This window comes from Lithobates pipiens, unplaced genomic scaffold (assembly GCF_037356315.1).
Source record: "Lithobates pipiens isolate NorthernLeopardFrog02 unplaced genomic scaffold, aLitPip1_a1.2 Scaffold_19, whole genome shotgun sequence".
Taxonomy (NCBI): domain Eukaryota; kingdom Metazoa; phylum Chordata; class Amphibia; order Anura; family Ranidae; genus Lithobates; species Lithobates pipiens.
Window position 1 is genome coordinate 565,045,524 of NW_027507764.1, and position 12,155 is coordinate 565,057,678.

At 46.8% G+C, this 12,155-nt stretch overlaps 1 protein-coding gene across 3 annotated transcripts in view; it reads left to right on the top strand.

Moving 5' to 3' along the window:
* Positions 1-12,155, top strand: part of PHF20L1 (PHD finger protein 20 like 1) — a 225,665-nt gene that overhangs the window by 206,801 nt on the left and 6,709 nt on the right. For 2 of the 3 annotated variants that reach the window (XM_077493366.1, XM_077493365.1), the window contains exons 18-21: positions 484-679; positions 7,436-7,778; positions 7,989-8,136; positions 10,215-12,016. In XM_077493366.1, coding sequence (XP_077349492.1) covers positions 484-679; positions 7,436-7,778; positions 7,989-8,136; positions 10,215-10,357 — 830 coding nt within the window. In that variant the 3' untranslated portion in view covers positions 10,358-12,016. Of the gene's footprint in view, positions 1-483; positions 680-7,435; positions 7,779-7,988; positions 8,137-10,214; positions 12,017-12,155 lie in introns of those variants that run through there. The other variant, XR_013277714.1, reaches the window with a different exon arrangement.

The window sequence follows — 12,155 nt, forward strand, 5'->3', positions numbered from 1 at the left end:
ATGGACGCTTCGTGCTACAGGGCACAGCAGTGATATCGCTGGCTCCTGTGTCAGGTAAGTGACACATAATGGGCTACTATGCGATGCACAGTAGTCCATTATGCTTTACCTTTGCAGGGAGACAAAGAGGAAGTAAACCCATCAGGGTTTACTTCCTCTTTAATAACAAAGTTTTTCCAGAGTCAAACGGTTCAAAGCTAAAATGAAAAAGATGTGTGGTCCATAAGGGGTAAAAGGTGTGAGAGCTCAACTAGTTAAAGGTAAAGTCGATTTTCACGCAGGGTTTTTACAGTTGCTATTCAGTGATCGTTGGCCATGACAATAACATGGGAAATGGAGCCGTAAAGAGCTTACAAACAGCTTCTTATGCCCAGGGACTGCTAGATAGCAGGTCCCATTATAGCTGCATGTAGGAAGCGCAACAAGAGGAAAACGAGAAGCTGAATGTAGTAGTCCTGAGTCTTCCAAATCTCTTTCATGCAGGCCAGCGATGGAGCGCCAGATACAAATATGACAAGGACTGGTTTAACAACGGACGCATGTGTGGTCTGTCGTTCATTAATGACAACTACTCCTATGTCAACACCAAGAAGATTGTGTCAACCCACCACCTCCTAGCTGATGTGTATGGTGTGACGGAGATACTGCACGGTCTGCAGCTGAAATTTGGCATTCTGAAGTAAGTAGAGGGCAGCAAATATTGATTTCCCATCAGCAGGGTGATTTTATTTATTTTTAATGTATATATGTAAATGTTATCAGCTTAAAGCGGACCTTCAGTCACTTTTTGTAACTTTCTGTCTATTAAATCTTCTGCCCTTATTGTTTTAACTTTGGATAGTAAAACATTTTTTTTTCTGCCAGTAAATACCTTATGCAGCCCACTTCTTGTTTCTTGTCTGGTAAAAAGCCTAAGCTTATGACATCATAGGGAGAGAGAGAGAGAGACAGGGATGAGGCATAGGAGGGCCAATGAGAGCTGTGGAGGTGTGTGTCTGTGTAAATCAAGGAAGTGAACAGGCAGCAGCTGCAGCTGCCCACAGTTAAAATGGCTGCAGCCAGACTCGGTGGAGGGAGATTTCTGCAGCATATTTGGCAAGTACAGAATCGCAGTATATATAAAATAATATGCAAAGTGGTTGGAGGGAAGCTTCAGAAGGGCAAAGATGTTTTCATTACAAATTATGTGAGCAGACTGCAGTTCCTCTTTAAAGAGTATGTAAGGCCAAAAGACAAATTGTAATATATTACAGGTTACCAGTCCTTAGATGTGGTGGCTGCATTATTTTTTATTTTATTTGATCTTCTATTTGATCCTGTCTCTAACACAATACCTGCCCTAGGGTCCAACACTCACTCTGTGCACTGTATCAATAGAGGAGTAGCATTACCACCCTAGGACAGGACTACAGAACACTTTCCACTCCTCTTCATAACATAGGGGGATGTGTTCTGTAGCCTTCACTGATAACGGAAACAATGTAACAGATGTATGTATAGCATAGGATGTCATCAGCTTACAACATTTCTGGCAAGAGCAACATTTATTGAACATATCTAACAAAATACTTTCAATGGTATATTTAGCTGACCTAAAGGGACCTGATAAGAGCGGTTCATTGTTACGGTTGACATGCACTTTAACCACCTTCCCAACTGCCGCATGCCGATGTATGTCGGCAGAATGGCACGGGTGCTCAAAAGGGCATACCTGTTTGTCGCTTCGTAATCCCCGTTTAACGGGCGCATACCACAGGAGTGTGCCCGCGGGTCCCGCATACTCATTGTCCACCGGTGTCCCACGATTGCGACAAGGAGAGGCAGAACGGGGAGATGCCTATGTGAACAAGGCATTTCCTCCTTCTGCCTAGTGACATGACAGAGATCCAGCCGTAATCTGTCATGTCCTAGGTAGCCTACCCCCCCCCCTACAGTTGGAACACACCCAGGGAACACACTTAACCCCTTGATTGCCCCCTGGTGTTAACCCCTTCCCTGCCAGTGACATTTATACAGTAATCATTGGCTATTTTTAGCTCTGATCGCTGTATAAATAATATGATATAATAGCTGGTCCCAAAATAGTATCAAAAGTGTCTGATCTGTCCGCCGCAATGTCGCAGTCACCACCATTACTAATAAAAAAAATTATATAAAAAAATGTCAGAAATCTATCCCCTGTTTTGTAGACCCTATAACTTTTGTCCAAACCAATCAATATACACTTATTGCGATTTTTTTATTTTATTTTTTTAACCAAAAATATGAAGAATAATACATATTAGCCTAAACTGATGAAGAAACTACCGTATATACTCGAGTATAAGCCGAGATTTTCAGCCTCTTTTTTGAGGCTGAAAGTGCCCCCCTCGGCTTATACTCGAGTCATCGCTGTCTGCCTGCTCGATCAGCGTGTCGAGCAGACAGACAGCGGACATTCTAAAATTCAAAAGCCGCGCCTCCGCCTCCGCCTTCGCCTGTGATAGGCGGAACACTGAATTTCCCAGCAGTCAGTGTTCCGCCTATCACGGACATCCGCTCATCCTCGTACTACGGACGAGGATGAGACGATGTCCGTGATAGGCGGAACACAGGCTGCTGGGAAATTCAGTGTTCCGCCTATCACAGGCGAAGGCGGAGGCGCGGCTTTTGAATTTTAGAATGGCCGCCGAGGCGCCGACGAAGAGCGGCGATCCTGGCAAGGCACGGGACGGAGGCAAGGCAAGGCACGGCATGGGACGGGACGGAGGCAAGGCACGACACGGGACTGAGGCAAGGCACGGCACGGGACGGAGGCAAGGCACGGCACGGGACGGAGGCAAGGCACGGCACGGGACGGAGGCAAGGAGGCAAGGCACGGGACGGAGGCTCGGGACACAGGCTCGGGACACAGGCTCGGGACACAGGTAGGCTGGACACACACACACACACACACACACACACACACACACACACACACACACACACACACACACACACACACACACACACACACACACACACACACACACACACACACACACACACACACACACACACACGGACACACACACACACACACACACGGACACACACACACAGGGATGGATGGATGGAGACACACACACACAGGGATGGATGGATACACACACACACAGGGATGGATGGATGGAGACACACACACACAGGGATGGATGGATGGAGACACACACACACACAGGGATGGATGGATGGATGGACACACACACACACAGGGATGGATGGATGGATGGACACACACACACACAGGGATGGATGGATGGATGGACACACACACACACAGGGATGGATGGACACACACACACACACAGGGATGGATGGACGGACACACAGGGATGGACGGACACACACACAGGGATGGACAGGCATGTCTCACCCTCGGCTTATACACGAGTCAATAAGTTTGCCAGTTTTTTGGGGGGTAAATTGGGGGCCTCGGCTTATATTCGGGTCGGCCTATACTCGAGTATATACGGTAGTTGTTTTTATACATATATTTTGGGGATATTTATTATAGCAAAAAGTAAAAAATATAGCTTTTTTTTTCATAATCGTTGGTCTTTTTTTGTTTATAGCACAAAAAAAGCTCTATTTGTGGGGGGGGAAAAAATAGGATTTTTATATGCAGCTTACCAGTAAAATCATTTTCTTGAGAGTACATCAGGGGACACAGAAGCTTCATTACATAGTGGGTTATATAGGCACCTTCGGTGATTGGACACTGGTTAACCCCAATTAAGGAGAATTCCTCCCCTATATAACCCCTCCCATATGGGAGGCACCTCAGTTTTGTAGCAAAGCAATAGGAAACCACGTAAAACCCAAGAACGGCGGGAGCTCTGTGTCCCGTGATGTACTCTCAAGAAAAGGATTTTACAGATAAGCTGTATATAAAAATCCTATTTTCTTGATCATACATCACGGGACACAGGAGCTTCATTACATAGTGGGATGTCCCATAGCAATGCTCAGTTTGAGGGGAGGGAGACACAGATCATAATTATAGACCGCCATGGACCAGAGGAACTAAACTGCAGCCTGCAGTACACTGCGCCCAAAGGTGGTATCCTCTTGCCCTCTGACATCCACCTGATAGAATCTGGTGAATGTGTGGACTGATGACCAAGTCGCAGCCTTACAGATCTGAGCCAGGGAGGCCTGGTGATGCACTGCCCAAGAAGCACTTACAGCCCTGGTTGAGTGCGCTTTCACTTAAAAAGGAGGAATCTTCCCCTTTACACTATAGGCCTGAAGAATAACCTGTGTAATCCATCTTGAGAGAGTGGATTTCGATGCCGCCTGGCCCCTTTTAGGGCCTTCTGGCAAAATGAATAAACAATCAGTCTTTATCTGAGCAGTTGCCTGGAGATAGATACTGATTGCCCTTACCACATCTAGAGTGTGCAATGACTCTTCTTCTGCGGACTGTGGATCTGGAAAAAAGGATGGTAGGATTACATCTTGATTCAAATGGAATCCTGAAACCACCTTAGGTAGAAAGGACCTATTAGGACGCATCACTACTCAGTCCTTATGAATAATTAAATAAGGTTCTTTGCTTGAAAGAGCTGCTAGCTCTGACACTCTTCTAGCCGAGGATATGGCTATCAAGAAGACTAATTTTTTAGTCAAAAGAACTAACGAAGCCTGGTACAATGGTTCAAATGGTTGTCTCTGCAATGCAGAGAGAACCAAATTCAGATCCCATGGGCATACTGGAGGTTTGACTGGCGGCCTTAACCGCATGGCCCCCTGAATGAAAGCCCGGACAAGAGAATGTGATGCAAGTGGCTTCTGGAAAAACACTGACAAAGCTGAAATCTGAACCTTGATAGTGCTTACGGCCAAATTCATTTCTAGGCCTGACTGGAGGAAAGCCAAGATCCTGCTAACAGCATACTTTCTAGGATGCCATCCCCTGGGTTCACACCAGGAAACATATGTCTTCCAGATTTTGTAGGAAATAAGCCTGGAGGCCGGCTTTCTGGCATTGACCAGAGTAGAAAGGACTGACTCCGAGAGTCCATGGTCTTTAAGAATGTGGGTCTCAGCAGCCAAACCCTTAAATTCAGACTGTGTAAAGCAAGATGGTAGATTGGACCCTGCGAGAACAGATCTGTCTGGAGAGGAAGGATCCATTGCCTGCCTACTACCATTTTCATGATCTCTGCGTACCAAGGTCGCCTGGGCCAAGCCGGGGCTACCAACAGAACCGACTTTGTTTCCCTCTTGACTCTTCCCAGGAACCGCGACAGAAGCGGGTATGGCGGGAAGGCATAGATTAGATTGTACCGATCCCAGGGAATTGTCAGAGCATCTGACCCCTGAGCAAGTACATCCTTTGTTCTTGACACAAACTTGTCCAGCTTCCTGTTGAATCTGGACGCAAACAGATCTACATCTGGAGTACCCCATTTGTCACATATGGTCTGAAATATGTCGGGGTGTAGAGCCCATTCCCCTGGGCATAATTGTTGGCGGCTTAGAAAGTCTGCTTGCCAATTTTCCACTCCTGCAATGAAGACTGTCGAAAGGCACGGAACATGCCTCTGCGCCCAAGCAAGTATGCGATTCACCTCTCTTTGTGCATCCAGACATTTGGTGCCACCCTGGTGATATAAGCCACCGTTGGGGCATTGTCGGACTGTATTCGAACAGGGTGACCCTGTAGTCTGTAGGACCAGTCCATGAGGGCCATATAAACTGCCCGAATTTCCAGAATATTTATGGGCAGGAGTTTTTCGGTCGCAGACCATTTCCCCTGCGTGCTTACCTCTTCCAACACTGCTCCCCAGCCTGTCAGGCTGGCATCTGTAGTTACAATTTTCCATGGAAGGGGGAAGAAAAGTTTTGCCTTTCAGTAGATTCTTGGTCTGTAACCACCAAATGAGACTCCTGCGTATCCCTAGGGATAAACACATAGGAAGATCCAAGGCCTGGGGCTTCTTGTTCCAAGCCGCAAGGATGCATCTCGTAAAGGCCTTGAATGAAACTGGGCGAATGGAACGGCCTCTAAGGAGGTGACCATTTTCCCTAACAGTCTTATACACAGCCGAATGAGGGAAGTCCTTCTGCTCAGTATTAGGCCAACCAGAACCCCCATAGCCATGGCCTTTGGCTTTGGTAGAAACACCCTGCCCTGAGCGGTGTCTATGATCATGCCCAGATACTCCAACCTTGTAACAGGCTGCAGGGACGACTTTTCTAGGTTTATAATCCAACCTAGGTTTTCCAGGTGTTCTAGTGTTTTGAGAATACTGTGGCTCAAGAGCGCTACTGTCTGCTCTATGAGTAGCAAATCGTCTAGATAAGCTATCACTGTTATGCCCTGAGCTCTTAGGTTTGCCAAGAGAGGGTCTAGAATCTTTGTGAAAACTCGAGGAGCTGTAGCGAGACCGAAAGGATGGGCGAGCAGGGGAAACTTCTGACAGCCCGCAGCTCGCCTTTCTCCTGTCAACGCCGCAGAGTTCTTTGCTGGACTGAGCAGGGAAAAGAGCCAAAGTCATACTACACTAATGGGGGGCTTGACAGCACCTTGATGGTGTCACCCCCCCACTGTTATTAAAACAGTATAAAAAATTAAAACGTTATATGTTATTAAAAATAGGTTATAAAAAGTATTTTAGTAACAAACTAATTCTATTGTTTAGCAGTTATAATTGTATGCACAGGAAGTGAGGGGAAGTCACCCCACTCTACTAGAAAATGTGCAATTGTGGTATGTATTTACATCTGACACCTGTCAAATGGGTTAAGTGGTTGTAAACCCTCACATACCCAGTGAAGTGACTGGCCTCAGATGATACACAGAGATTAAACAAATCTTCCTACGAAAGTTGTACCTGTCTGTCTTCAGTTTTCTGTTCTCTATATCCATTCAAAGTTCTGAATTATAAAGCTTGCCTGGGAGCTCAGAAAAAAAAAAGGGTGGACAGCTGAAATTACACTCTGTAGAGCTCAGTGAGGAGAGCTGATTGGAGGGAAGGGACACACCCCCGTCACACAGACCAGAGCCTGCCAATCAGCTGGAGGCCCCTCCCCTGTCACCATTTTTCTCTTGGTATCAGGAAAACTTGTCAGAAGAGACTCATGCTGATAGCAGAGGAACAAGGCAGCAGACAGAATTGACACTTAGGGTTCTTAATTGAGACAAGGACACACTATAGAGGGATATGCTTTGGTCATATTTTGTGTCTGAGGTTCACAACCACTTTGAACTGGAGACAGACAGTAATAACACATTAACAGCTTCTAACCCTTCTCCACACTTTACCAAAAATAGGAGAAAAATGTCTGAAAAAAGGTTAGAGTTTATGTTTTGAAATAGCTACCGGCACCGGTGATCCTTTATTTTTAGTAGCCCTATAATTGTGTCCGTGCATCTTAACAGCTTGCTCTCTCTATTAATATTTTGAAGTGATCAAGATCATCCCGACCTTCGCTTTTGGGCCTGTCCATTGAAGTCGCGAGAATCCTCTCAGGTGAACGACAAGCGGTCAGTGCCTTCCTCTAATGACAAGGGAATATGCAGGCAGAACCATAAAGGTTCCTCGAACAGTCTGAACAAGACAGAAGATATGTATATTACTAGCGAGCACAGCTATCAAAGGCCCCAGGGCTCCAACCAAGGAGGCAAACCTTCCAAGAACACTGGAAAGTCTACCAGTGTCCGCGGCGTGATTCCAGAAGGCCCCAATGTCAGTCTTCAGATGGATGCTAAGAAAACTTTACTGGATGTTTCTGATAGGAGAACTGATGAGGTGAGCCGTAATACACCTTTCTAGAATGTGGATACACAGGAGGCATTGAGCCAAAAATTACAAAATGTAATGCTGCGTGGTATAAAATATTGATAACACTTCACTCTGCCATTGTTATTCACTGTAATTAAAGTAAAAAAAAATGTATATATCCTTTGTAGACCCCTCCCTTGGCTAACATTGATAGTCATTCCTATTGCTCTGTTTCAGGTTGTAGTGGCCGAAGTGAGCAGTGATAGGAAATCCGACGAGCAGCTGGATTCTCATCTTCAGTGGCAGCTCAATCTCCTGACACACATAGAGAGTGTACAGAATGAGGTCACCAGCCGCATGGACCTCATAGAGAAGGAAGTAGATGGTATGTTCTTAGTATTGCTACCACCAATAGTAATGGTGTTATGCTGTTGGTATTTTTTTTTTTTTTTTTTTTGTACAGCTATTTGTGATGAAAGAGATTTTAGTTATTGTTTTTAAAAAGTAACAATGATTTCTTTCTCCTTCTCTCGCTTTTTCCCCCCATCTTCCACTCCATACCTTACCCCTCTCTCCCTCTTTTCCCTTTCCCTTGTCGTACCCTACTTGTTTTTCCCTTCCCCTCTTTCTTTCTTCCCTTCCTCTCCTCTTTCTTCCCTCTCTCTCCTTTTCTTTCTTCCTTCCTTCCCTCCCTTTCTTGCTCCTAAACCCCCCCAACTATTTTCTCACTCCTCTTCATCCCCCCATTCTATTATTTCCTTCCATCTGCCTTTCTACTTTCACCCTTTCCATCACCTTCTGCCTTCATTCCATTCAAATACCCTTCTCCCTCCATTTATTTCTCTTTCCACTTCCTTTTCTCCTGTCTTTTCTCTCTTTCTGTCCACATCTTGTAATGCTTGGATGATCTCTCATTCCCTCATTTACGCCTCCTTTCTTTGTCTCTATCCTGTATGCTCTCATGATCTTTTTCTTCCTTCTCTCTATTTTCTCTCTCCTTCGCTCCACTTCCCCTCTCTCCCTTCCTTCCTCTCACTCTCCTCTTTTGTCTTTCCTTTCTATTTTCTCCCTTTCCTTTTAACTCTTTCCTTCAACTTTTTTTCTTCCTTGCTATTTACATTACCCCTCCCCCTCTCTCTCCCCCTCGTGCTTTCTCTCTCCCCCCCTTCACCCTCTCTCCCCCCCCTTCACCCTCTCTCTCCCCCCCTTCACCCTCTCTCTCCCCCCCTTCACCCTCTCTCTCCCTCCCTTCACCCTCTCTCTCCCTCCCTTCACCCTCTCTCCCTCCCTTCCACCCTCTCTCCCTCCCTTCCACCCTCTCTCTACCCCCCTTCCACCCTCTCTGTACCCCCCTTCCACCCTCTCTCTACCCCCCTTCCACCCTCTCTCTCCCCCCTTCCACCTTCTCTCTCCCCCTTCCACCCTCTCTCTCCCCCCTTCCACCCTCTCTCTCCCCCCCCTTCCTCCCTCTCTCTCCCCCCCCCCTTCCTCCCTCTCCCCCCCCCCCCTTCCTCCCTCTCTCCCCCCCCCCCCCCTTCCTCCCTCCCTCTCCCCCCTTCCTCCCTCTCTCTCCCCCCCCCCCTCCCTCTCTCTCTACCCCTTCCTCCCTCTCTCTCTACCCCTTCCTCCCTCTCTCTCTACCCCTTCCTCCCTCTCTCTCTACCCCTTCCTCCCCCTCTCTCTACCCCCCCTTCCTCGCTCCCACTCGCTCTCTCTCTTCCCACTCGCTCGCTCTCCCCCCCCACTCGCTCGCTCTCCCCCCCCACTCGCTCGCTCTCCCCCCCCACTCGCTCTCTCTCCCCCCCCACTCGCCCCCCCGCTCTCTCTCCCCACCACTCGCCCCCCCGCTCTCTCTCCCCCCCACTCGCTCTCTCTCTCTCCCCCCCACTCGCTCTCTCTCTCTCTCCCCCCACTCGCTCTCTCTCTCTCTCTCCCCCCCACTCGCTCTCTCTCCCCCCCCACTCGCTCTCTCCCCCCCCCCTCGCTCTCTCTCCCCCCCCCACCCGCTCTCTCCCCCCCCCCCACCCGCTCTCTCTCCCCCCCACCCGCTCTCTCTCCCCCCCACCCGCTCTCTCTCCCCCCCACCCGCTCTCTCTTCCCTCCACTCGCTCTCTCCCTCCCTCCCCTATCTCTTCCCCCCTCCCCTATCTCTTCCCCCCTCCCTCTCTCTCTCTCTGTCTCTTTGTGTGTGTGTCTCTCTCGCCCTCCTCCTCCCTCTATCCCCTCTCTCTTTACCCCTCTTTCTCCCCTCCCCTCTCTCGCGCTCTCTTCCCCCTCTCTCTCTGTCTCCCCTCTTACCCTCCCCTCTCTCCCCCTCTCTTTCTCCCTCGCTCCCTTCCTTGCTTACTACTATATTTTCATTTTCCATTCTCTTTCTCTCTCTCTCTCCCTTTCCTTTTCCTTTCCCTCTCCCCCTTCCCCTTCCTTTCTTTTTTTTTCTCATGCCCTCACTCCTTCACACAGTTCTAGAGAGCTGGCTGGATTTCACTGGAGAGCTGGAGCCCCCTGATCCCCTAGCACGACTGCCTCAGCTAAAAAGACGAATCAAGCAGCTCCTGACAGACATGGGCAAAGTTCAGCAAATCGCTACCCTCTGCTCTGTATGACGAAAAAGAAGAGAAATTGGCTGAACTATTTTCTTACTTAGATACAAAAAAAAAAAAAAAGTTTGTACAGGTTTTATTGACTATATAAATATATTAATGTATCAATCCTTTACAAGGATTAGAAATGAGACTTTTAAACCAGTCAAGACATGCCTGCACCCATGGTAAGCAAAACAAAACAATTTCCTATGGTGGCCGATCCTGCTCCTTGGAGACTGGTACAAGTGGAATGACATATTGCACCCCGTAGGGGTGCAGTGGTGATATGCTGTCATCATGCAATGACTCATAGACTTACCAGTATGTCTTCTAAAAGGTATTATCCTCTTGTTAAATCAGTATTGCAGAAAATTCAACTTTTTATTTTCCAAAGCCAATTTCTTCATCTCTTTACCCTGCTAAATGTTAAGCTATGTCTGGCACAAGTTAATTTTGGCTTGGAACTGAAGGTCCCAAGTTTTTTTATACAGCAGCCCTTAAAGGGAAACTTTAGTGTATATTCAGGTATTGTTTACTTCAAAACCACTCTGTCTTTATAAAAAAAAAAAAAAAAAAAAACACTGCACAATAAAGAGCTCCATGCAAAAAAGACATTAAAGTGTATCTAAGGCCCCATTCACACCTGAGCGTTTTGTAGCTTCAAGCTACAAAACGCTGGAGGGTTAAAAATCTATTATTCTCAATGGAGATGGTTCACATCTCCACTCCAAGTCACCTGAAGCCGAACGCATGAAGCTCAAACAAGTTCTGGACCCTTTTTTTGTTGCTCGAATCGGGCAGATTTGGGCGTGATTTTCTGTCTGAAAATGCTATGCTCAGGTGTGAATGGGGACTAAATCCAAAAAGAAAATTGTAATATATTGCAGTTTACCAATCCAAAGATGTGGATGGCTGTATTCATTTCCTTTCTTTTCTTTTTTTTTTCCCCACATAGTGAAATATGTGATACGGTGATCCAGTAAATAAAACACTTCCTGTCCCTTTATGGTTACATTAATTTATCCACTGTATCTATGGAGGGGGCAATGGTTGTCATCCAGGCTGGAATTCACTGGTATCTGTAGTAGTGAAAAGAAACCACTGGCTGAGGAATCTTCCAGAATTTTTTATTTTTGGGTACCCATCTGCTTGCCATGATTCCTCCCACCAACCATTCTGTCACTGTAGGACACAGTAGGAGCTGGTGGACTGAACCACTGAGCAAAGTAGGGACCAGGTCTGATTCCTCTTGTACCAAATTGTAATGTAACTGTAATGTCTGCCTTCATTTTGTTAAGTGCTGCACAAACTGTTGTCGCTATATAAATCGTGTATAATAATAATAATAATAATCGACAATCCTGCAAGTGCCAGGTTCTGCAGAATTTTTAGCCAATGGTTTCTCTTCACTACTACAGGTACTGGCAGCAAAGGCAGTAGGAAATGTTTAATATTTTAAAAAAAGTAAACCTTTAATATAAAATGTGATATATATATATATATAACAGGATACTAAAGCACTGTGACCCAAAAAAGACAAAATTAGGTGCCACCCAAGGTAGAGAGGTAAAGTCCAGCTAGACTGTTGTGAGTGAAGGCAGGGACTGGGACAAAGATTGAGTGTTGTAAGTGCTGTCGTATCCTTAAAGGAAAAGATCCATAAAACACACATCCTGAAGCAGACCCATGTGCATGAAGTTAGATGAATAGCAGCCTCAGCCTGGAATCCAGCCAGACCCTGCCAACGTGTTTCGCTCTGCTCTTAATTACGATTAAGCTCCAAGAGGCGGGATGAAACACGCTGAGGGCTTGGCCTGGC